Source organism: Myotis davidii, unplaced genomic scaffold, assembly GCF_000327345.1.
Source record: "Myotis davidii unplaced genomic scaffold, ASM32734v1 scaffold69, whole genome shotgun sequence".
Classification (NCBI taxonomy): domain Eukaryota; kingdom Metazoa; phylum Chordata; class Mammalia; order Chiroptera; family Vespertilionidae; genus Myotis; species Myotis davidii.
Window position 1 is genome coordinate 2,212,210 of NW_006300363.1, and position 24,505 is coordinate 2,236,714.

General features: G+C 42.8%; 1 protein-coding gene across 4 annotated transcripts in view; it reads left to right on the forward strand.

Moving 5' to 3' along the window:
* The window catches only part of PITPNC1 (phosphatidylinositol transfer protein, cytoplasmic 1), a 262,521-nt gene that overhangs the window by 177,476 nt on the left and 60,540 nt on the right, over positions 1-24,505 (forward strand). For all 4 annotated transcript variants that reach the window (XM_006776677.2, XM_006776678.2, XM_006776676.2 and 1 more), the window contains one exon: positions 2,828-2,899. In XM_006776677.2, the coding sequence (XP_006776740.1) occupies positions 2,828-2,899 (72 nt within the window). The remainder of the gene's footprint in view (positions 1-2,827; positions 2,900-24,505) is intronic.

Consider the following 24,505-nt stretch of genomic DNA (forward strand, 5'->3'; position numbering starts at 1 on the left):
ACCGCTCAGTGTGCCATAGAACGTCTGAGTCTCCTGAATCCCTTAGACATCCACTTTTAACCACTGGGTGACACGCCGAATGTCTCTTCTTGAAGTTATGTCAGAGTTCCCAACCTTTTTTCCTGTCCTGTACTGCTGAGAGCTAAGGCTCCATGAGGATCAGTGGGCCTATTTTTAGGGATGCTAACCTGCGTGGGAAAGCAGAAGTTTATCTCATCATGGACATCTTAGTGGAAAGGTTTTAGTGACAGCTCTGAATAGGCCCCAAGCCACAGATATACCTGACTTTTAACTTAAGACAGGTACACTCTCCAGGGCTCTGAGTAACAGCCACTGAGTTCCCAAGGGAATTATCAGCCCCAAACCACTGCTGTAGGAGAAAAATGCGGACCCGCCTGGAGATGACCTGTCTGATCTGGTCCTCTTGCTGCCTTGCCCACCAGGTGCACTCACAGCCTCTGGCAGCCTTGCCATTCTAATATGAAAATAACCCAAATCCTCAACTCAAAAATAACATCTGCTGATTTGCATAAGAGTTTTTATTTTCCTATTCGGGTTCAATACCCAAATGCTAAGATTCATTTGTTTGACCTTAGATAAATGGTTTAGAGGTTCAACCAATAAAAAATCCTTGCGGGGTTCCACTCCGATGCACCCAGCCCAGTCCCCATGCTGCACTGCCCTGTTCTTTTGCCAGCTGGTACTGTACTCAAGTTGGATTGACTCTCATGAATTATGGGTTAAAAAGGACAAATGTGCTTACCTGAAGGCTTGTCGCTTTGAAAAGGGTCTCGGGGCAGGTGCATCTCCCCGAGTTCAAGGTTGATGGAGAGTTCTACTGTGGGCTCCAAGCCGCTGAGTCCTCAGGGTCTCGATTCCCAATGAGCAGCCCCTCCTTGGAACCCCCTGGACCTGGGAGTGAGGGCAGCAGTTAAAGAGTGAGAGGTTGGAGAGAAGACTGCAAGGAAGGTGTCAATGAATGAAACTGCAGGGCTATGTTCTCCATAAGGGCAATTACTGGGATTGTCTGGTTCTGAGTTTCCTTAGTCACGGTTCAGCTTGTTTGTTTCACCGGATTGAGACAGACGAGTGCCAAATCACACAGGCGTGTGGCATGAGGAGAATTTTCAGTGGCCCATCCAAGGCGCCTGCCTTATTGTACAGATGCCTCGGGGTCTTCACTGGGCTGAAAGGGAGCCATCGCACAAGGGTGAGGGTGGGTACTGTGGACTTCCGGATTTTAGATAATGCGCTATCTCTGTTTACTTCCTATGCATGAAGTAGTGAGGCGGTTTTCCCACTTGGGTGAGCATCAGCAGGCCCTGAAGGGCTCGTTAAATACAGAAGGGCTCCCAGAGTTTCTGATTCAGTGGGTCGTTTTGGACCCAAGAATTTGCAATTCTAATGAGTTCCAGGTGCTGGCAGCGGCTGCTGCTGCTGCTGCTACTAACAGTTCAGAGACCCCCACTTCGAGAATCAGTAGGGATGGACACTGGGCCCAGGCCACCAGACCTTCAAACCCAACTCAACTATTCATTGGCTGTGTGATCATGAGCCATTTTCTTAACCTCTCTGTGCCTTTGTTTCCTTATCTTTAGAGCAGGGTAATAGTAAATAGTACCTTGTTCCTGGGATGGATGCAAGGCATAAATTAATTAGAATTTAGGCCAGTGCCTGGGGTCGAATCTGTGCTCTGGGGACTGAGCAGATCAGTCCAACTCTCATTTCCCCTAAACCTGCAGCTCCCAGTGGAGTTGCTGGGTCATTTTACCCAATTGTCTTCAATCCCATTTCCGGTGGCCAAGAAAGTTAATGCCCAGCTTGGTGCCAGCGGGAGGGAGGTTACATCAACATCCATCAAAATCCTCTTGTTGGCCTGGCCAGTGTTGCTCAATTGGTTGAGCTTCATCCCATGCACCAGGAGGTCGCAGGTTTGATTCCTGGTCAGGGCACATGCCCAGGTTGCAGGTTCTATCCCCAGTAGGGAGCATGCAGAAGGCTGCTGACCGGTGTTTCTCTCATTGATGTTTCTCTTCCTTCCTCTCTCTGAAATCAATAAAAAAATTTTTTTAAACCTCTTATTAAGCTACCTTAATCTTTAAAATCTCGCTGAATCCATAGAATGTAACTCAATGAAACTGGGACACTAGGGCGGTGAGCATTCGGGGTTCCTCTCCCCTGTGCCGTCAGGAAGAGGGGCTGCCTTTTATGTCAAGCTCTGCTGTAGCCTCATACTGAATGCTGACTCTATGCCCTTGTTTTTATTTAACCTTCACACTATTAAGTAATAATTAGTATCCATGTTTTAATATTGTTAGGGTTCAGAAGAGTTCATCAATTTATCTGTCCAAAGTCACATAGCTATCAAGTGATAAACCCAAACTAAGCCAGGTCTCTCTGACTTCAGTAATGTATGACCTTAAGATTCTGCTGTGCCCCCTGTCTAGCTTTATATGAATGTTTATAAAAGGGTAAGGCTGGCTCCCCGGGTTCCAGCAGTGATTACTGTTGCCCAGAGGTAGGCCCAAAGCTGGAATTGCCTCTGATTCAGGTGTTTGCTTCTCTCAATCCTTTTGAAAACATCCTCTTCAGTGACTTGCCTTCCATTGCTTGGTATTCTCTCCAGCCTCACTTCTGGATGAAATTTTGTGTTCACGTTGCCAAAGGTGGCTTTTCTTGTCTGAATTTGGATATTGACCTGGTATCTGAGCCTTTCTGGTTGCAAACAGTATTCCCAAGCAAGGGGTCAGAAGAACATCCAGAGCCTATATTGAATATGCGAATAGAAAAAAACGGTATGCTAATGAAACCTTCTCTTTTTCCATAGTGTTCCTTCTTGCCGAAATTCTCCATTCATATAGAAACCAAGTATGAGGACAACAAAGGAAGCAACGACAGCGTGAGTAGCTCCTCACCCCCACACTCCTCATGCCATACTGTGTTCTTGCCTTTGAGCTCTGAGAGCCATAGTACTTTTCAGGCCCTTGTGTGTCCAGGGCCAGCAGCAAGATCTGTGCCTGGGGCCGCAGAGTTCTGTCTTTGGCTTCTGAGGGCTAGTGACCTGGGATTCCTTTCTGGATTATTTTGTTGTCTAGTTTTTTCTTCTCATTTTTATGTGCAGGATTTCTGTGACCTGGAGTGATTGTCACTGGGGACCTGGAACTCTCGGATTTGGTTGCAGATCATTGGGTTGAACACATATTTTCTCATGTTAACATTTATTTATAGAGATGAATGAATACAATTAGATATACGTGCACATTCTACATATATTATCTGGCCTGTCCCAGCTCAATGCCTTCGCCAGAGTTTCTGGAACTTTCCAGAGGAAAGGAGAATGTAGGTGGCAAGGGTGCTCTCTCCCCAATAAGTTCAGGGTCCTCAGTGGTTAGCATCCCCTAGTGCAGTGATGGCGAACCTATGACACGCGTGTCAGAGGTGACACGCGAACTCATTTTTTGGTTGATTTTTCTTTATTAAATGGCATTTAACTATATAAAATAAATATCAAAAATATAAGTCTTTGTTTTACTACGGTTGCAAATATCAAAAAATTTCTATATGTGACACGGCACCAGAGTTAAGTTAGGGTTTTTCAAAATGCTGACACGCCGAGCTCAAAAGGTTCGCCATCACTGCCCTAGTGGGTAGTAATCCCAATGGAAAAGTTTAGGATCCTCTCCTTGTCAGCAACCTAAAATCAGAGGTACTTTGGTGGCCATTTTCATCAAGACCTTATTGTCTAAAATGGTGTTGCAGGATGTTTACTTTGAACCCTTGTAAAACAATGGCTTTTCTTCTAACTGAAAATTAACACATGGTTATTAAAACTTGAAAAATATAAAAGAAGAAAGAGAAAGAAAGAAAAGAGAAGAGAAAAAAAAACAGTACTAATTCCATAATTCAGAGATGACTATTATTAGCATTCTGGTTCATGTTGCAGATTATTGATGAATTTGTTTTTTAACCATTTCTCCTAAAATTGAGCCATATAGTATGCTGGTTTTTAACATGTCATGAAGTGTGATTTTTAATGACTGCACTGCATTCCATACATATATTCCTTGAATAACTGCCAGTCCCTGGACAGTGAAGTGGGCTTGGGCGTCAGGAAAAGGGGGATGCAGATCAGATATGTTTGATCTGCTTTGCCTGGCACATTGTAACTTTTTTTAACATCTTGTAGTCTTTCCACAGAAATTCTTCTTTCTCTTTTTCTGTAGGGCTCTCTCCTCATGCATAGTTAAAAAATCCTCCGTTTGTGAAGGTCTAAGGAGGTCACGTGGCCTCACTGTGATCCCCATAGGTTGTTAGGAACAGCATAATCTTCTGAGTTATCTTCTACTTGGTTCAAATAGCCAAAAAAATCACATTATTGCCATTTATTATCTTGTATTTCTTTTTGGCAGGTGCTAAGTTCTTTTCACTACTCTCCTAGGAATTTAGCTTTATTACTCCTCTCCTAAGAACTTAAAATACCAGGTTATCCATCTGGAATCAGCAGCATCCCCTGCCCATGGCCAGGGCTGGGTCTCTCTGAGATTTAGGCCAGCCTGCAAAAGAAGCACAAAACCAGGGGCATTTGTGCAGAGTCCTTGTCAACACAGTGTGCTTCCTCTGGGAGAAATGCGAACTATTGTACCTGCCTTACCTCCTCCCTAACTACCACTGGGTTAGCTCCCTATCTCTCTGTCATGGCATCCAGCTTGCCCAAGTCCACATCCCACCATCTTGTTACACAAAAGAGGTCCTGCTGGCTGGTGTGGCTCAGTTGGTTGAGCATTGTCCGGTGCATCAACCAAGAGGTTGCCGGTTCAATTTCCAGTCAGGTTGTGGGCTCGATCCCCAGTAGGGGGAGTGCAGGAGGCAGCCAATCTTTCTTTTTCTTTCCCCATCCCTTCCTCTTTCCGAAATCAATAAAAACATATTTTTTTAAAAAGAGGGCCTAAGCATGCATTTCCCAGGTTCCCATTTCAGCACTCTGCCTGGCTCTGCTCCTGAGATCCCTAGGTCTTGCTTCTGAGGCCACTGGACCAGCTGTGCCAACCCCAGCTGGTTAGACTTCTTTGCCACCTCGCCTTCCTCTCATTTACATATTCAGCAGCAGCTGTTGATCACCCAGCTGGTCCAAGGTTGGTCCCAGGGAGCCAGAAAAGGAAGACCTTATTGTTTTCATTCATTTCATTCATAGTTAGTTAATGCTTTGAAATCAGACCATGAGAAATATATTGTTATGTAATAAAGCTTACTTTAATTATTAAAAGACTGGAGGCCTGGTGCATGAAAATTCATGCATTGGTGCGGGGGGAGGGTGTTCCCTCAGCCTGGCCTGTGCCCTCTCACAGTCCAGGACCCCTCGGGTAATGTCCGACTGACAGCTTAGGCCCGCTCCCTGGGGAATCAGGCCTATCCTGGCAGTCAGACATCCCTCTGGCAGCACGGGAGCCCTCAGGGAATGTCGGACTAACGGCTTAGGCCCGCTGCCCCCAGGAGAGTGGGCCTAAGCCATTAGTCAGACATCCTTGGTGCTGCTGCAGAGGTGGGAGAGACTCCCGCCACTGCCGCTGTGCTGGCCAGCCATGAGCCAGCTTCTGGCTGAGTGGCACTCCCCCTGTGGAAGCACACTGACCACCAGGGGGCAGCTCATGCATTGAGCATCTGCCCCCTGGTGGTCAGTGCGCATCATAGCAACCGGTCGTTCCCGGCCATTAGGGTCAATTTGCACATTACCCTTTTATTATATAGAATACTTATGTCCCGGGGTTCAGAACTGGAACCTTAAGCAGATGGCCTGTGCTGGCGTGTTCTTTTTCTGTCCGTGGACGAGGATGCAGTTTTTGGTGGGAGACAGTTGCTAAAGAAAACAGTGCAGTAGTGGATATTTCTCTTCTCACTGCTTTGCCAAGTTATTTAATAAACTCACTTTCTTTCTTTGCATGTTCTGGGTGTATAGTCTTATCATTCAGCTGCCATTCTTCATACTGATGCCTGCAACCTGTTTTCTCCCCTACTTGCCAAAGATTGAATGAAATTGATGACAAGAAGCAATGAATAAATTGAAAGACGCTAGTGATAATCATATTGATTAGTGATTGAATAGAGTACATGTTGTTATCCTATTATCATTGACCATGTAAGCAATATTTTTTCCATGACCCAATATCTAGTTTTAAAAAAAAAAATTTCATGTTGAGATGACTAGGTTTAAATATCTTCTCCTCTGTGTGAAAATAAAACTTGTCCATTTACGATTGTGAAGACCTGTAAATTGTGAATCCATTAACCAGGACACAGTGGGGAAGTTGTCTTAAATTGAGGTCCATTTATTTTATGCACAAACTGACGAGAATTATTTAAGCTGTAATTAGTGCTGGGGATGATGGCACCATGCCAAGTTCAGGTTCTGTTGTTTGCCCAAGGCCATAAATCTCAATGGGGAGAGCCAGTGCTTAGCACGCATGATAGCTGCTGCCAGGTTACTGTCGTTCACTGGGGTTAATGGGGGCAGCTTTGCCTTTACTTCCTCTTCCAAACAAAGCAGGCACCATTAAAGTGGTGGTTCTCGGCTTGGCTGCACAGGGGCCTCACCTGAGAGGTTTAGCGATGGCTCATGCCTGGGTTCCACTCCACTGGGATTTAATTGGCTCTGGGCGCAGGCTGGTCCAACTAGTCAACACACATGAAGGGCAGAGCATTATCCCTCTAGGAAAGCTGAATTTGTGAATTGGGAGTATATGCAGTTTTAGAGTCTGCCCTCCAGTTAAACCTGGTAAGTCCTCTTTGGGGTGGGGTGTAGGATATGCGATTTATAGGATAGATCACCACCCATTTGAGTCTCTAGAGCTGGGGTAGGGAATATCCAGCCCTCAGGCCATATAAGGCCCTCAAAATCTTTTGGCCTGTCCCTTCCAAGACATTAGGGGTGAGTTAATTAAATGTTTGACCAAAGATAACAGGCTAATTTTTTAGTTGATAATTTTGTATGGCCCATGAATATTCTTATAAATATCCAAATAGCCCCTGGCAGATAAAAGCTTCCCCACCCCTGATCTAGACAAATAGTTCTCCATCATGACTGATAATAAAGTCACCTAGGAAGCTTTAGCAGTGATGCCACCATCCCTCCCCCTGGGATGCGGATTTCATTTGTCGGGGGTGGGGTCCAGGCATTAGGATTCATAACACTCCCCCAGGTGAATCTGATGGGCATCAAGGCTAAGAATATAAATTTTTTAAAAAATACTAATACTATTTAAAAAACCAATTGTGAAACTTAGGATATCAGATTCTCTAACTTTCTCCACTTCTTCATACCCCTGGAAACAGAACAACTTACAAAAAGCAGGTTTATAACCACCACCACCACCACCACCACACACAATAAAAGGCTTGAAGGCACCATATATATTCTCATTAGCCATTATTCCTGAGCAGATGGAAAGAATGTGTCCAGTTGAGCTCCTGGAAGCAGGAGGCTCTGTCCTTCACAGAGCTCTCCTTGGAGGTTGCCTAAAAGTATTTGGAATTGATTTAGTGTCTAACTCAGCTGTGTTGTGATGAAAGAACACACAGTTGTTCTTTGTGAAACAAAATGATCATTATTGAAGTCCCAACTAGTTGACCTTAAGCAGTGGAATCTTAGTTTTCTTATCAAGAAAATAAGAGTAGCCGAAACCAGTTTGGCTCAGTGGATAGAGCGTCGGCCTGCGGGCTGAAAGGTCCCAGGTTCGATTCTGGTCAGGGGCATGTACCTGGGTTGTGGGCACATCCCCAGTGGGAGATGTGCAGGAGGCAGCTGGTCGATGTTTCTCTCTCATCGATGTTTCTAACTCTCTATCTCTCTCCCTTCCTCTCTGTAAAAAAATCAATAAAAATATATTTAAAAAAAAAAATAAGAGTAAATAATATGGAAGTGCCTGGCTGGCATGACTCAGTGGTTGACCTATGAACCAGGAGGTTATGGTTTGATTCCTGGTTAAGGGCACATGCCCAGGTTGCAGACTCGATCCCCAGTGTGGGGCATGCAGGAGGCAGTCAGTCAATGATTCTCTCCTATCATTGATGTTTCTATCTCTCTCTCTCCCTCTCCTTGCCTCTCTAAAATAAATAAAACATATATCTTTTAAAAAATGGTAGTAGAAGCCAGATCACAGAAGTCCTGTGACACCATGGCAAAGAGTTTGAATTTTAGTATCATAGGAAGTTATGCAAGGATTATAAGCAAAAGAGAGAAATTAGATTTATGGGTTTTTTTAAATAAATTTTTTAGTTTGTAATCTTAAATTTACACTAAAATTGCATATATATTACAGAGAGTTCTTGTATACCCTTTACCCATCTTCCCCTACTGTTAACAGTTATATAACCACTAGAGGCCCGGTGCATGAATTCGTGCCCAAGTGGGGTTCGGCTGGCCTGCCCCAATTGGGCTGTTTAGGCCGGGCTGGCCGGGGGAGGGGCTGCTGGTGGTTGGCTGGCCGGCCTCACCCCCTGCTCGAACTCCCAGTGGAGGGGACAGTTTTCATATTAGCCTTTTATTATATAGGATGATACATTTTTTAAAACTACAGACTTTATTCACATTTCACCTGTTTTTGCACTAATGCCCCTTTTTCTGTTTTAGAATCCATTTTAGGAAACTGTGTTACACTGGGTGGTTTATGTTTTTAAATGTTTGCTGTGGCCATTCCATAGAGAACGGTTGGTAGGATCGCAAGTAGGGAGTTCGGTTGGCAGGTGATTGCAATAATCCACGCCAAAATGATGGTGGCTTGGGCTGGAGAGATGGCAGTGGATAATGAGAGGAGGGATATGTATATTTTTTGGAAACTGACTTTCTGTTGGTATTGGTGCATGAGAAGGGGGCAAAATAAGGATGACCTCAGGGTTTCCAGCTTTGTCTATTGACCCTGAGTGGTGGTGGTGCCACGGCCGTGGTGAGGAACAGTGGAGGAGAGGCCAGTTATGCGGGGAGGAGCGCTATTTGAGATATAGTCAGTGCGAGGGACCAGCGAGGCTTCCTAGTGGACATGGCAGGTAAGGAGTTGGATATATGAATCTGGAGTTTAAGGAGAGGTGTAGGTTGTGATTCAGAGTTGAAAATAAGTGAGGTTATCTCGGGAGAGGGGTGACAGAAAAGAGAAAGTTCTAGATACTCCAGGACGGAGAGCGCCTGAGGAGGATGGTCCCATGGCTTTCAAGTCCAGCTTCTGATTATTATCTCTTCTCCTTGAGTATTACTCCTGTTTAATCACTGAGTGGCACTTCATTTTAGGGAATTAGACTATCTCATTTAGTTAATTACAAAGTCTACCTGAGTTTCTTCCCCTGCACGGACACCGCTTTTGTAAGAATTAAATAAACATTCCAATGCATTGACTTGGCTCAACTTAACATTGCCTTGGAGAGGTGGCCAGAAAAGGTCCTCTGCAGGCCTCAGATAGCTTCCGCTGAATTTACCAGCTGACAAAGGGCACTTTCCAGGGGAGCTCTGCTTATGGAGGATTTGTTACTATAATAGTCATCATGGAGTTTGTTTCATTATTTGTATTAGTTGTTTTTCTTTAAATATATTTTTTATTGATTTTAGAGAGTGGAAGGGAGAGGGATAGAGAGAGAAAAACATCAATGAGAATCATTGATGGGCTGCCTCCTGCATGCCCTCTGCTGGAGATGGAGCCCAAAACTCTGACCTGGAATCAAACCATGACTTCCTGGTTCATGGATGGACACTTAACCACTGAGACACACTGGCCAGATAGTTTTTTTGTTTTGTTTTGTTTTGTTTTGTTTTGTTTTACATCAAGAGGGCAATAAGGATGGATGTAGGGTAAAATAATTCATTTAGAACATGCCAAAGTGAATTTTTAAAGTAGAGGTGCCAGTGAGAACTGTAGAACCCATATTTACAGGTGTCTGAAGCTGATTATCTCCTCCTTTAAATGGCTTCTAATTGAGAATTATAGAAAGAAAAAAAAAGCACTTGCTTTATTTTTAGACATGATCTCTGCTGTCTTCAACTTTTATAGTTCTGTTTTTAACCTGAGATTATTATAACCAGCCACCTACAAAATCTGCAGTTTTCTTGAATAAATCAGTACGTGCTAAAAGAAGGCTGCACAAGACACCCATTTGCAATTTCGAAGGATTATTATCCACTTTGGTCCATGAAGTGGGAAATCAATGGCCTTCTCAATCCATGTCTAATAGTGTCATTCTGAGGACAATGGAAAACACATTCTGTTTGGTCCCTTAAGATGTCGCCTTTGCTGTTTGTGGTACAATTTGTGCTCTGAGAGCAGATTTTAAAAAAATAATGTTGGCAAGATGAGCATCTGTTCATCTCTAGGAGGAGCTTTCTGTCTGGGTATAGTCACAATGCAGGTGATCTCTGCATTCAGAGAAGCTAGAACGTACTGCTAGTAATAGTTACTATTAACAGAGATAGCTTACAGTAGTATTTGCTTTCTGGTTAAACTTGGTTCGCCAGTGCTGTGATGAACCTAAAAACGGCCTGCAAGCTTATAGGCATAGCCCATGGACACGGGAAGATGGGGGTACAGAGCGGGGAAGGGGAGATATCTGTAATACTATCAACAATGAAAAGTGTATTTAAAAATAAACAAACCAACAAAAACGGCCTGCCTGTGCTGACCTGTTGGTACTGAGGATTAGGAAGAGAGTTAACCAAACTGGTCAGAAGCAGCATGAAAGGGACTAGGCGGAATCACAGTTAGGAAACAGAGGTCCGAGCTAGAAAAGCAATACCAAGTATCACATTCTGGGCGACCGTTTTACGGCCACTCTAGTAATAATAGACTCAGACAAGAGTCATGCATGGAAGCTACCATCATTGAGTGAAGCAGTATTGGGGAACCAGAATTCACACTGCCTCTGAGTATTCGCCCAGATTTATGTATTAATTACCAACAGTGGAGAAATCTAGTGGATACCATCAAGTAAGCCAATTTTCATCACCAGTAATAGGACACACTGACATGGTGTGCCTTCCATTGTGACATACTGAGGACACCATCATCTATTGATTATCCTTTCCAAAATGTGTAACCTGGATGCAAAAAAGGAGGAAGCAATCAAACAAAGCCAAATTGAGGAAAACGCTACAAAACAACTAGCCAAAACTCTCGAAAAAAGAACATGTCATTAAAGACCAAAAACAATTGCCCTAGATTAAAGGAAACTAAAGTAATTCAACAACTAAATGTAATGCCTAATCCTTGATTAGAGTCTGGATTAGCGGGGAGGATGGTACAGGGAACAAGAAAAGATATTATTGGGTCAGTTGGGGGGATTTGAACATGGACCATGTATTAGAAAATAGTATGGTATAACACTGAGTCAATATTAAATTTCTTGCCTGTGATCATTACCTTGTGAATATGTAGGCAAATGTCCCTGCCCTTAGGATACATGTTAACATATTCAGGAATGAAGTAACTTATTCTCACATGATTCAGCCAAATACTTTTTATTTTTATATGTATTTTTGTTCTTTTTATAGAAAGGCTTATAAAAATTAAAAAGCTATTCACACATTGCAAAGAGATAACTTACTCAAGGTTACATGAGTCTTTTGTTTTTGTTTTTCTGTGCCATGAAGCAGAAGTTTTCAGTCTTCTCTCTCTTTTGAGTGATATCCTCAAAAGAGGATTTCATTAATGAAACAGGAAAAAAATAGCCTAATCATAACGGTTGTCAGCATCATTGTTGATTCTATTCATCCAAAAGACTTTAGCCAGGACAAAATTTGAACAAAGAACAATGAGGTGGGAGAGCCATCATACCAGATAAAACCATATTAAAGGAGTATGGTATTGGCACAAATACAGACAGACCTAAGCTGATAATGGAAGTTTGACATATAGTAGATAAAGCATCTCAAATCAGTAGGAAGACAAGACATTGAGTCATTTTCTCAGAAAGTGACATTGGATCCATTGACATTTCCTATGAAAAAATAAAATATTTGATCCCTGCCTCACTTCATATTAAAAAATAAATAAACTGCAAAAGGAGTTTTTCTTTTTTAAAAAATATATTTTATTGATTTCGAAGAGGGAAGGGAGAAGGAGAGAGAGATAGAAATGATGAGAGAGAATCATGGATGTGCTGCTTCCTTCACGTCCCCTACTGGGAAACGAGCCCACAACCTGGGCATGTGCCCTTGACTGGAATCGAACCTGGGACCCTTTAGTCTTGCAGGCCAATGCTCTATCCACTGAGCCAAACCGGCTAGGGTGCAAAAGGAGTTTTCAAACCTAATTGTGAGAAACCATTAAAAGTATTTAAGAATATATTGTTTATGAATACATTTACACATTGTAAAAAATATAAAGTTTATAAAAACATGGACCAGATTTATGACAAACTTATGATAATTGTCAGCTGAAGTAGAAGGGGAAGGGATTCAACTTTAAATGTGAGACCTTCTTTTTTTTAAACTGACAAAGGTGGAGGGCAGAATGGGAATCAAATGTGACAAAATGTTTATGTAAATGTAAATATTTTGGGTAATGGGGGAAGACTGTTTGTTATATGATCCTTGGTATTTTTCTGGGTGTTGTTGGTCTTCTGTGGTGCGTGAAAAAAATATTCATCTAACAATACCTTTGAAGGTGATTTGAATATCTCCTACTTTCTGTGAGCCATTCCCAGGTCCTGTCACTTTGCAGTTGCTTCCCAAATGTTTGGCTTTTTTCCTTTCCCTCATAAGAGACCTAATTCATGTAGGAAAATAGTACAGTTCACTTGGAAAAAAAATTCAAGGCACATCTTCCCATTTATTTACCTAGAGCTTTGTGTTTGTTTGTTGAGCCCAATTTTCTGTACCTCAGTGAATGGATTGCTCATGACAGATGGTGGCCAACCTTTGGGTCTTGGAGCATTTTGGACTAGGACACATTAGGTTTCTGCCAGAAGCTAGCAGCTGGGCAGCCCCATTTAGCAGGACAATGGACTAGATTCAGAGAGCTCACCAGCCTTGACCAAACAGGGTCCAGAGTAGGGCCTTGGAGCCTAATGATACTGGGACTTCATTGTTCTGAGCTTCCCTAGCTGTGGAAAGGAGAAAATGATGCCTGCTTCAGAGAATTCTTGGGAGACTTCGGTGGGATGATGCATGTCGAATACTTCCTAGACAGTGGTTCATTCTCTTTAACTTCAGCGTGCTTGGTGGAAACCACTTCAGAGTTAGACCTTGGAGATCTACAAGTGGATAAATTGATTGGGGGAGTTCTTTTGAGGGAAGGTTTCACTTTTCCAAAGTCTGTGGACCCTGTTCCTTTTCTACTTTCCAGGATGGGGTATTCTCAGGCATAAGTTGAGAAGTCACACACTCCTGGGAACCTTCGAGTTCACTTTTCCAAGGTGGAGCAGGGAGTGGTCACTGGCGAGCCCTGGACCCCTGCTTGGTGGCCTTCTGCTTGGAAATTGAGAGTTCTGAATGCAGAACCAGTCTTTCCTTAGGTCTCACTCACTTGTAGGGGATCCTGATTGACACATCTTGGCACCAAGAGGTGACAGCCTCCAGTCCAAGGTAGTAATCAACAGGATATAGGCAGAATGGTGCAGGGACAAAAGCTGTACCCACTAGGTTCAGACCAGTTGGGTTTGATTCCTGGGTCAGCTGCTTAGCCTCTGGTTAAGGCATGTTACTTCATTCTCTGTAACGAGTGTAATAAGAGTTTCTACTCACTGGGTACTTGTGAAGATTAGATGTGTTAACCCTGAAAAGTGCTCAGAACAGTGCCTAGTCCACATATTAGGTGCTCAACATCCTAGCTGTTACTGGTGTTTCCATAGTTCATAACATCTACGGTGGCTACTGTTTTTCATATTTTAACAACTCTAAAAATGAACTGCGTGTTAGAGTTGATGCCATCATACAGTTTTAAGTAGCACCATTTTTCTTTTTTGGTGGCATAACTGGTAGTGAATTCACCATGAGATTTCCTCCTGCACAGGACACTGAGGTTCTGGATAGTGAACTTAGCCCTGAATAGTGTTTGCATACAAAGTGTGAACATAAAACATATCAACATTGGGTTCTGCCAGTGGAAAGTCATTGACTGATAAGCTATGCAGTCATTCAGGCCTGTTAATGCCAATGACCTGCCAGAGCTCTGAAACAGGAGCGGTTGAGTCTCCTCTGCTCACAGGTTCAGAGCCTTCATCTTGGTAACCAGGATTTCTCTCTAAATTCCCTGGGTGCCGTCTATCTGATAAACATCTTCAAGGACACAACGTCTCCACCAGCTTTTTTTATCTTTAAAGTAAGTGGATCTAGGAGATGATGGAAGCTGGCCTTATGGAAAAGAAGTTAATGAATCCAATAGATGTGGTTGCAAAGCCGGATTTTTTTGTTTGTTTTTTTGCTTTTGATGCGCTGAAGGTGTTGCTTCTATTTACTCTACTCATGTCCAGGCTTTGTATTTTCTCCAAGCAGCGTGTCAACTGTTGCCCACCAAATCCTGCACTTGATCTTCTGAGACTGATAGCAGTTCTGTCGGCACAATATTAACCTGTTACATCGTTTTCCCCCACTAATACCGCTGGAAGGCCTGTGTATAGTCCCTCAGACTTCACAGCCATTTGCTACATAAACTTTATTAAATACAAACCTCTCGGAGCTGCATCTGAAAATTTCATCTTATTCCGGCCCTTTAAAGAAACGGTCAGAAATACCCTTGGAATATGCAGACCATTATATGGAATGATTTTAATTTTCTTTAGCTATGCCAATCTGGTTATTACTAAATACATGTTTTAAAGTATCAGCTAAATGTCATCATGGAGTAGATACTCAGGGAAACCAAATAATTGACTATTTGGTGCTGAAATGTGTTATTGTCACTCAGAGGAAATTACCAATCTGCCTTGAGTTGGAGTTTGTTTATAACTCAGCTTCACCTTGGTTGGCATGTCAAAACTAGAGTGAAATATTGAAATGAAACATGAAATGTATTAAGGAAGGTTCTCAGGAATGAAGGACACTGGAAAGATTGATTTTTCTAGTACCTTAATTTTGATCTATGGGTGAAGCCTTGTTTTCAGCACCCAGCTGGATTTGCTCAGAACCATCTGGGTCTCTTGAAATAGATAATGTTAAACCAGATACACCATTGCACACATGGTATGACTTTGCTTCTTAGAAAAGTGAAAGTAATAATGTGCTACTCAGGATGACTTTATACTCTGCTTTAGCTAAGTGTTCCTATTATTTCCTCCAAGACTTGCTCTTATATTCAAAAAAATCTTACCCTTGGAAAAAACATTCTCTCATACAAATAAGAATCAGAAATTAATTAGTGACTCCCTCTGGGTACAGATTTTTTTTTTAAATATATTTTTATTGATTTCAAAGAGAGGAAGGGAGAAGGAGAGAGGGATAGAAACATCAATGATGAGAGAGAATCATTGATCGGCCGCCTCCTGCACACCCCTCACTGGGAATCGAGCCTACTACCCAGGCATGTTTCCTGACTGGGAATCAAACTGTGACCCCCCTGGTTCATAGGTTAATGCTCAACCACTGAGCCACTCCAGCCAGGCTAAGTACTGATTTTTGAAAGTTATGTTTTTTGTCAGACTTGTTCTCTAGCTCCCCTGAAAAACTGTGTATTCTGGGATCCACTGTTAAAGTCTACACCATGGGGTACTAAGGAATGAAAGGTACAGTGGGTAAAAGTTATTATCACACACTTGTACAAATAGGAATGTCCAACATAAAGGATGTTTCCAACTCTATGCTTATCTTATTCCAAGCCAGTGCCCCTGCAGATAACAGGTTTTATCGGTAACATTGGACAAAGTCAAGAAGTGTTTTTATTGGGCCAAGCATTCAGGAACTTGAACAAGTTTCTCCTGTTGCAAAGTTGAGGTAATGTCCTTGAAGAGTCCTACACTGTCTCAAGGGCAGTCAGCACCAACCTTGAGAGATGGAGGAGTTGGAGCTGTTTTCCACAGACCTAGTTTTACTCATGTTCCCAACCATTATTCTAAATTGACAAAAATGTAAAGTCTTCTGATTTCAAGACTGTTCCTGTGGTGTTTGTTATTCCCTAGAGGTGTAGTAGATTCTTATGTTTTAAAGATTCTTCCCCTTGGATTTTTCTTATCCCCTTGATCCCATTTTTAAAATGATAATGAATATTCTGATCCAAACAATTGATATAAGCCACCTATTCTATAGGTAAGAGATGTTTAGTAAATATCAGTTGTCTTCCTCAATCCCTTTGTCTTAGCTCTACAGTGAGAATCTGAGAAGCCCTTTATTTTGCATTGGAAGGAAAAGACGAACTCAATAGTGCATTAATTCATTGTACAAGAAGCATTTGGTCGTTGCCTCCCGCGTGCACCCTGACCAGTATTGAGCCTGCCACCGAGGTTTATAGGAGCACAGGTAAAGCCATTCAAATATCTGATCTCCATCTGGAACCAAATCAATGATTGCATAGAGGGTAGAATCCATCTGGAATCAGCAATAAATAAGAGCTCCTGTTGCTCCACATTTTTGTCAGCATTTAGTGTTGTCAGTGTTTTGGATTGTGGCCATTCTAATAGTAAAATCTCTGGAGACAAAGACTTTAAAGATCATTGCCACCTGGAGATTTTTTTTTTATTGGAAAGGACATCAAATACACTCATTGGAAGGGACTTTATCTTGCACTTAACCACAAATGGCATTTATCCCTGTCTCTGACACTTGCTTTTGCCTACAATGAACACCAAAAACTTCTTGAGGATGAGAAGCTGCCAATATCAAATGTACACAGCTATCCTAAGATATCAACAAGGCTTGTATACCTATGGATTGATATTGAAATCAGAAACCAATCGTTTGATTATACTTACCTGTCTGCTAATGCTATTAGTCATAAGAGTAGTTATACTATTTAGATTATTGAAAATATATGATAAGTTTTAATACTAAAAAAAAAGAAACATTTGTTGGACATCTAGTTGGTCTGAGGAGTCATCAGCTTGGGCAGGCAAGTCTAACCATTGCTGCATAAAGTGGTAGGTATACAGTGAACGGAGGATGGAGGAGGCAACTGGAAAGAAAGATAGGGTTGTGATTCAGGGAGAGACTAGTTGAGGGAACAGGAGACCAGCAGTAGAGCCGGTGAGACAAAATGCAACCCAAAATAGAAATAGAGAGAAGATTAATTAGAAAGAGGGAGATACATTGGTGCCTAACTAGATTTAGGGATGGAATGGGACAACTGGCTCAGGGGTCTGGGATAATTCAGGTTTTTGTCAAAGATTGGTGGTAGTGCCACCAAGACAAGGAATATTTTTGAGTGGTTTTGGAGAAGTTGATGAGTTTGCTTTTTGTCTGGTTGAGTATGAAGTGCTCATGGGAAATTTAGTGAAAATAACCCATAAGAAACTGAATCTATAAATCTAAAGCCGAGACCTAGAGATAAAGAAGTCATAAAGCAAGAGTAGTGTGAAGCCATAAAAATAGAAGATGTTGCCTAAAGGATGTGCGAAGGGTAAAGAGAAAAGGGTGAGGGTGGAACCTGTGGGAACAGCAGCATTCAAGGGGAAGGAAGTGGAAGAGCATCCATAAAGATGGTTGGGAGGGAGCTCTCTGGGAGGTAGGAGGGGAATCGGAATGCAGGAGAGTGCAGAGGCGCAAGGAAAGAGAGAAAGCCAAGGAGGAAAATGTCAACAATGATAATAGCCACATAGTTCAGGAACGTAGGCTTTGAAAGGTCCTGTGGGATTGAGCAATAAGAAAGCCATCGGTGGCCTTTATGAAAAGGAGTGAGATGGTGGGGCAGAACCCAGCTTGCAGTGTACCAAAAAAAGAATTCGGAAATGCTTGGCTCTGAAAGGAAGGGGAGGAATTGCATCAGAAAGGGACTGGGGTTGAGAGGAGAAGCCTGTGGAAGACTTCCCCTCTTGGAAGAAAACAAGTTCACGTTCTGACACATCTCCTCTGTTCCAAGCACATAGCAAGGCCAGGTAAAGTACAGCAAGAGAAAAAACAAAGTGATACAGCTGGATTCATGGATCAAAAGCAGGACAGAACCCCAGGAGAATGGAGTACATGGAGTGGCTGGCCTCTGAGTCGGGGGCCAAACAAGTGTTAATATGGGAGTAGAAGTGCTCCGTACAAAATAGGGACCACAGTGAGGCCCACTGTTTAAAGCAAGAGGCTGGGATGGGACTCCTCCACTGGTAAAAGGGGGCTGAAAGAATCTCCCGTGACGGCTCCGTGGCCACGGCTTAGAGTACTGGTTTTGCCCTTGGAAGGCAACTGTAAAACCTAAAGATTGATGCAAGGGGTGAGGGAGGGAGTGGAGACGGAGAAAGACAGAGAAAAGAAGAAAGTTTCCTACTCAAAAAAATCCCACAAACCAATTATTAAGAAAGACAGCCAATATGATCAATAATCAGAACATGAATGCAAAGGAAATAATTTCATAGATGGATCTGATAAAAACAACATGTTTGTGCTGCTCAAAGGGGAAAATAAGGAAATTTGTCCATTTTTAAAGAATGAGAAATTAAGAAACCAAATCTAAATAAAAATAATACAAGAACTGAGGATTTAAAAAAGAAGCAGTTAAAAATTTGGGAGCTGAGGCACTAAAAGGAAAGACTCCAGAGATAAAATAAACTCTAGATACAACTAAAAGGATAGTGAATTGGAAAAAAGTATTGAGAGATACAACCCGTTTCATAGCTCAGAAATATAAAGAATTTAAAAAAATAAATAGCTAAATGTATTGGCTATTAATAATTGAGAGTTGAGAGTTGCCATATGCTTATCTCATAGCAGCAGAAAATACAATAAAGGCAGAAAAGCAATTTGAAATGATAAAAGTGGAGAACTTCCTAAAATTGAAGAGTCCTGGCCAGTGTTTCTCAGTGGTTGGAGCATCATGCCCTGCACCAAAAGGTTCCGTTCCTGGTCAGGGCACATGCCCAGGTTGCAGGACACATGCAGGAGGCAACCAATCGATGTTCCACATCAATATTTTTCTCTCTTCTCTCTTGCTCTCTCTCTCTCTGTCTGTCTCTTTTTTCTCCCCCTTCTCTCTCCCTTCTCCCTCTCTCTCTAAAATCAATCAAAATTATTTTTAAAAATAAAAATAAATATAATTGAAGAGAGCCATGAAAACTCAGATCAGAAGTATACTTTGAATAATAGTAATGCCCAACACTTATTGAGCCCTTATGTTCCACCACTCTATGTGCTGTCTGTGTATTAACTCATTAATTCTCTAATAACCTTGAGATAAAAGCATTTTAGATGTGAACATATTATAAAAGAGAGAATATGTGTAACTTGCCCAAATTTACACAGCTGAGTGGTAGGATTTCACTCTTAGCGGGCTGGCCACCTGCTAATATCACTCTAATACTAAAGAGGTAGACATACCAGATAAATTCATACATAGTCTCATTGTAATGAAATTGCAGAGTATTACAGATTTTTTTCGAAACTCTTGAAAGGTACTTCAGAGAAAAGACAGATCACGTACGACGGGACAATAATAACCCTGACCGTGGGCTTCTGATTAGCAACAATAGATGCAATAAGTTAATGAAGGGATGTATTTAAAAAGTGAACCAGGGAAAGGCATGGGATACAAAAACAAATGTGGGCCTATCAATTGATAAATTTACCTTTACATTAACTCTTGGCCGTGAGATGCTAAGAGGAAGTTGCCAGCAGGAAAGTGAAAATTTGAAAGTATAAAAGGGCCTGCTCCTGGAAGTCAGAGAAAGAATGGTCTTCATGAACCTCCAAGATCGGAGGGAAGGGTAGAGGCCAGGGCATGGAAGGATGTGTCTCTAGGGAGGAGAAGGAGGAGCAAAATAGGAGACAGAGGAGGGGTTATGGAGGAGAATGAAGGTCATTGATAAACCTGTGTGGGAAATGGATGAGGGAACCACCTCCCAAGAGTAAAAGGATTACTTAAAAGGTTTGGCAGTCAGGTGATTTGGGAAATGTTGAATGAGCTAATAGCACCAGCGAAAGTAACTGTGTCATTGTCCCAGCTGTTCTTTGCAGCATGCAGATGTGGCTGAATTGATTCAGGATTTGTTTTCAGGGTGGTTTAGCAGGGTATGAAAAAATTGAGCGAGTAAGTGAAGGTCAGAATGAGCGTTGGAGCCCAGTGGCGGCTCTCGGGATTGGAGAGCTCAGCAAGGTCACAAAGAAGGCGTCCTGGGAGTGAGAGTGAGCAAATTGAGGTTGAGATTGGAGAATAAGTAACTTAAGTTTTCAGATTTCCAAGGTGGAATAATTCCAGGAGATTCAAGACCGGGGTGGGGCTTAGGAGGAAGTGGGTAGAAAGTATAATAGAGGTGAAAGTCATTGGAAGAAATGGGGCCAAAACCGGTTTGGCTCAGTGGATAGAGCGTCAGCCTGTGGACTGAAAGGTCCCAGGTTAGATTCCGGTCAAGGGCATGTACCTGGGCTGCGGGCACATCCCCAGTAGGGGATGTGCAGGAGGCAGCTGATCGATGTTTCTCTCTCATCGATGTTTCTAACTCTCTATCTCTCTCCCTTCCTCTTTGTAAACAAAATCAATAAAATATATTTTTAAAAAAAGGGGGCGGGGAGGATTTAGGCCTATGGCATTGTCCATGTGGAAACTGAGATCACAAAAATATGGACATGAGTTGGGGTAAAGCAGAACCTTAAGTTCAAGCCTTTTGGAACTTCTTCAGTGAATTGAGGGGCCAGGGCTCCAGATTGGGGGTCTATAAATGACACCCTTCAGCAATGAGGCCTTGTGGCTAGAAAGCATGATCCTGGAAAGAGGAGGGACCCAGAAGTGCACTCATTCTACAAGTGACCCCTAATCTCTAGGAATTTTCTCCCAAGGAGTCTATCATTATTTTCTAGAAGGGGATTCTGAATATGCTGCTTTTTCAGTGCTGAGCTGTATGTTCTGAAGGAGTAATACATCTCTACTTCATGCGAGTGACCCAGCTTATCACACACATGAGCCAAACCATGAGAGCTGGGTGTTGACTGCTTTCCTGGCTTGGGTAATGATGGCAGGGCCCCATCTAATGGCCCTTTTGCAAAGTACAGGTGGAGCAATCAGCCTCTCTTATGCCCCTCAGCCACAGGAAGGCAAAGAGCATAGAAGGTAAACCAGCAGGCCCCAGCTAGAAAGTAATTTCTTCAAGAGTGGGCAAGTAGCCCTAACTGGTTTTCTCAGTGGTTAGAGCATTGGCCCACGGACTGAAAGATCACAGGTTCAATTCTGGTCAAGGGCACATACCTTGGTTTGCGGGCTCAATCCCCAGCCCGGGTCGGGCGTGTGCAAGAGAACCAATCAATGGGTCCCTCTCACATAAATGTTTCTCTGTCTCTCCCCCTCCCTTCTACTCTCTCTCAAAAGTCAATAGAAAAAAATATCCTCTAGTGAGGAAGGATTAACAAAAAATAAGTGGGAAAGTAACAGTGATGATAATGATGTGGCTGTCGGCTAGTGATAATGATGATAACAAGATGGATATTGGCAGGAATATTTACAGAGCACGAGTGTAGCATCCTGCTAACCCATCTATAGCTGTGATCTTACCAAGTCCTCACAACTCTGATTATTCCTGCTCTCCAGCTGAGAACTGAGGTTTAATGAGAGCCTGTGGTCTCACAAGGTCAGAGCTGGCAAGCAGCAGACCTGGGACTTGATTCTAGCTTAGCTTGGCCTCGGTGCAGGAGCTCTCATGTAATTAATATGCTATACTCAGTTCTAAAAATAGAATTATAAAACTGCATGTGGAATCTGCTACCTGAGTTTTGAAAGCCTGGCTAAAGGTTTAAATTTTCATAGTGAACAAAGAGAAATAGTCCTTCCCATGTTACTGAAGCAATGTCAAGTTTGTTTGTTTGTTCTCCTCCCAAGTTTTGTAGGGCTGGAAATAATCTTGAAATGGAAAATGGCTTTTCAAACATGTCTTCAGTTTGTGTACATTTTCAAACGTGAGTGGAAGGACAGAGCTGGGTCTGGCTCATCTTGAGTCTGGCTCAAGTTAGACACCCCACCTTAGAGGGTGAGGATGGTAGCCAGGATATGCATGGCACAGTAGAAGGGGATGAAAATGATCAGATTCAGAGAGAAAGAGGATCTGGGTAGAAACACCATGATAGGAAAGAGACTGGCCCCAGAGACCCAACGGCAAAAAGGCAAAGTTAAAAATAAAATGAGGCTAAACATAAACCTTGACAGGAGCAAAATTGAATCGAGAATTCTGTTCCTGGAGCCCAATGTCTGATTGATTTATTTTACCCACCTTTTGGTCCACATGTGCCTTCCTCGGCCGAGGTCAAGTGCCAGAGGACATCTGAAAATATCCACAGCCAAACTCCTCAGCACATCTCACCACGTGAGGGAGAGGCCGCTCTGCAAAAGTCTTTGTCCTAAATTGTTTATGGATTTTCCATAGTCTGCAAGACCTTGGGCACATGCCAACTGGCAGCCGCCCTCCAGCCTGGAGACAGACCTTGCCCCTGATGCAGAGAGTCTTCACGGGGTTTATTGTGATCTTCCGCTGTTTTACATATTTATCCAGAGAATCTCCCAATCTTTTCTTACTGAAGGTTTTAGTTAGGAGACATTGCATGCGTGGCTCTTTATTTCTGTCATCCCTCTGAACTATGTTAGCGGCTAGTGAAGGCAGTCCAATAAGTCCTTGTATTTGTTGTGGGTTGTGCCTGGGAGTCATCATGGGCAATAAAATAATAAGTAATGGGCAGGAAGACAGCTCTTCAAACCAGGTGGGAAAACTACTCCAGTGCCAGACAGAAAAATGCCCCCTGCAGTTATCAGGAAATGAAGTGAATTCAGCAGGCACTCAGGGAGATCCTGTTAGGGACCCGCACCAAAGCACAATACATTTAGAGTTGAGAGCATCTGCTATATATTATTTCAGTTAACATTTTAAGGTGGACGTTATTATGCTCTGCTGTTGAGAGATGTTTAAGGTCAGACAGTGAAAAATACACTTTTAATCGTGTATTCTTTGCTCTTTCCACACTCCACTTCAGCTGCCATGAAGCAGATCCTATGGTCAGAGTGGACCTGTGGGAAGTGTCAGTGAAGGAAGCTTCTGCCCTATACTGGCTGAGTTCAAGAAACAAGGGGCAGCTGAAACCGGTTTGGCTCAGTGGATAGAGCATCGGCCTGCGAACTGAAAGGTCCCAGGTTCGATTCTGGTCAAGGGCATGTACCTGGGTTGCGGGCACATCCCCAGTAGGGGATGTGCAGGAGGCAGCTGATCGATGTTTCTCTCTCATCAATGTTTCTAACTCTCTATCTCTCTCCCTTCCTCTCTGTAAAAAAGCAATGGAATATATTAAAAAAAAAAAAAAAGAAAGAAACAAGGGGCAATAGGTGACAAATGGGATTATTTAGTAGTTTGGTTGAAAAGACTTCGGTATGTAAACAAGTCTTGCATAAATTACAGAAAACTGGCATTAAGAGAAATGGGGAGAGTAAAGAGACAAAAATATTTTTTCTTTTGAGTGCACGGGATGACACTCAACCAACTGAGCCACACCGGGCAGGGCTCTCTTTTTCTTAATTGTTTTTTACTCAGACTCAAATTCAGATGCCTTCAAAGAGATGCTTACTGAATGAAGCATCGTTCAGAAAATTGGCTTTCCCTAAAAGTTCTAGTGGAGCACCCTTACAGGCCAAGTGGCCTTGAGAGATGAGGTTTGTAAATGCAGGCTGGTGATACCTGGTCCACACCTGGGTGACCAGGCGTGGGGTAAGGACCCGTTGCCTGGAACACTGACTGTATGACCATCTCAGGAACATTTTTAAAGCTGAGCTTCATAATGGAGACGCTGACACAACCTGCTATCAGCAACCACGATTATTAAACAGGCACCGAGCCAACAGCGGTGGCTGGGAGTCAGGGAGGAGAGATTAGCATCACAAGAAGAGATTTTAGGCTCTGGGCCAGGAAAGGTGTTTTTTTGTTTTTTTTTCCTTTTCCTTTTCATTAAATAATAATAATAAGGGAGAGAGAAAGAAAGACCAGAAAAAAGAAGGAAAGGTGCAAAAGAATTCTTGTTTAGCAACCCTCCATCAGATTGTTCTGGGATCTCCAGATAAGCCTAGAAACAAACCATCGTCTGTCTGGAAACTTGGCTATTGCTTACCTTTAAAATGGCTCTGCAGAAACCCAGGCAGCGGGCCCCACTCTGCTGTCCTTGGTTGGTCCATGCGCAGAATGGGTACATTACCTCCAGCAGAGGAGAAATAATGATCATCGAGGCCCATTTTCCACTTGGAGTTGGAGGAAGCACTGTTAGGGCAAAAATCAGGTGCTACCTTCTTGCCCTATGGAGCTGAGAGAGAGACGTATGCAGTGATTGGATGCCAGTGGCACCCACTCCCTGGAATGACGGAGCATCATTACGGGATCCAGGAAGAACTCTTACAAGACAGTGCCTGTCTATCAAACTGCTCCCTTCAGATTTCCAGAGAGAGGACCAGTC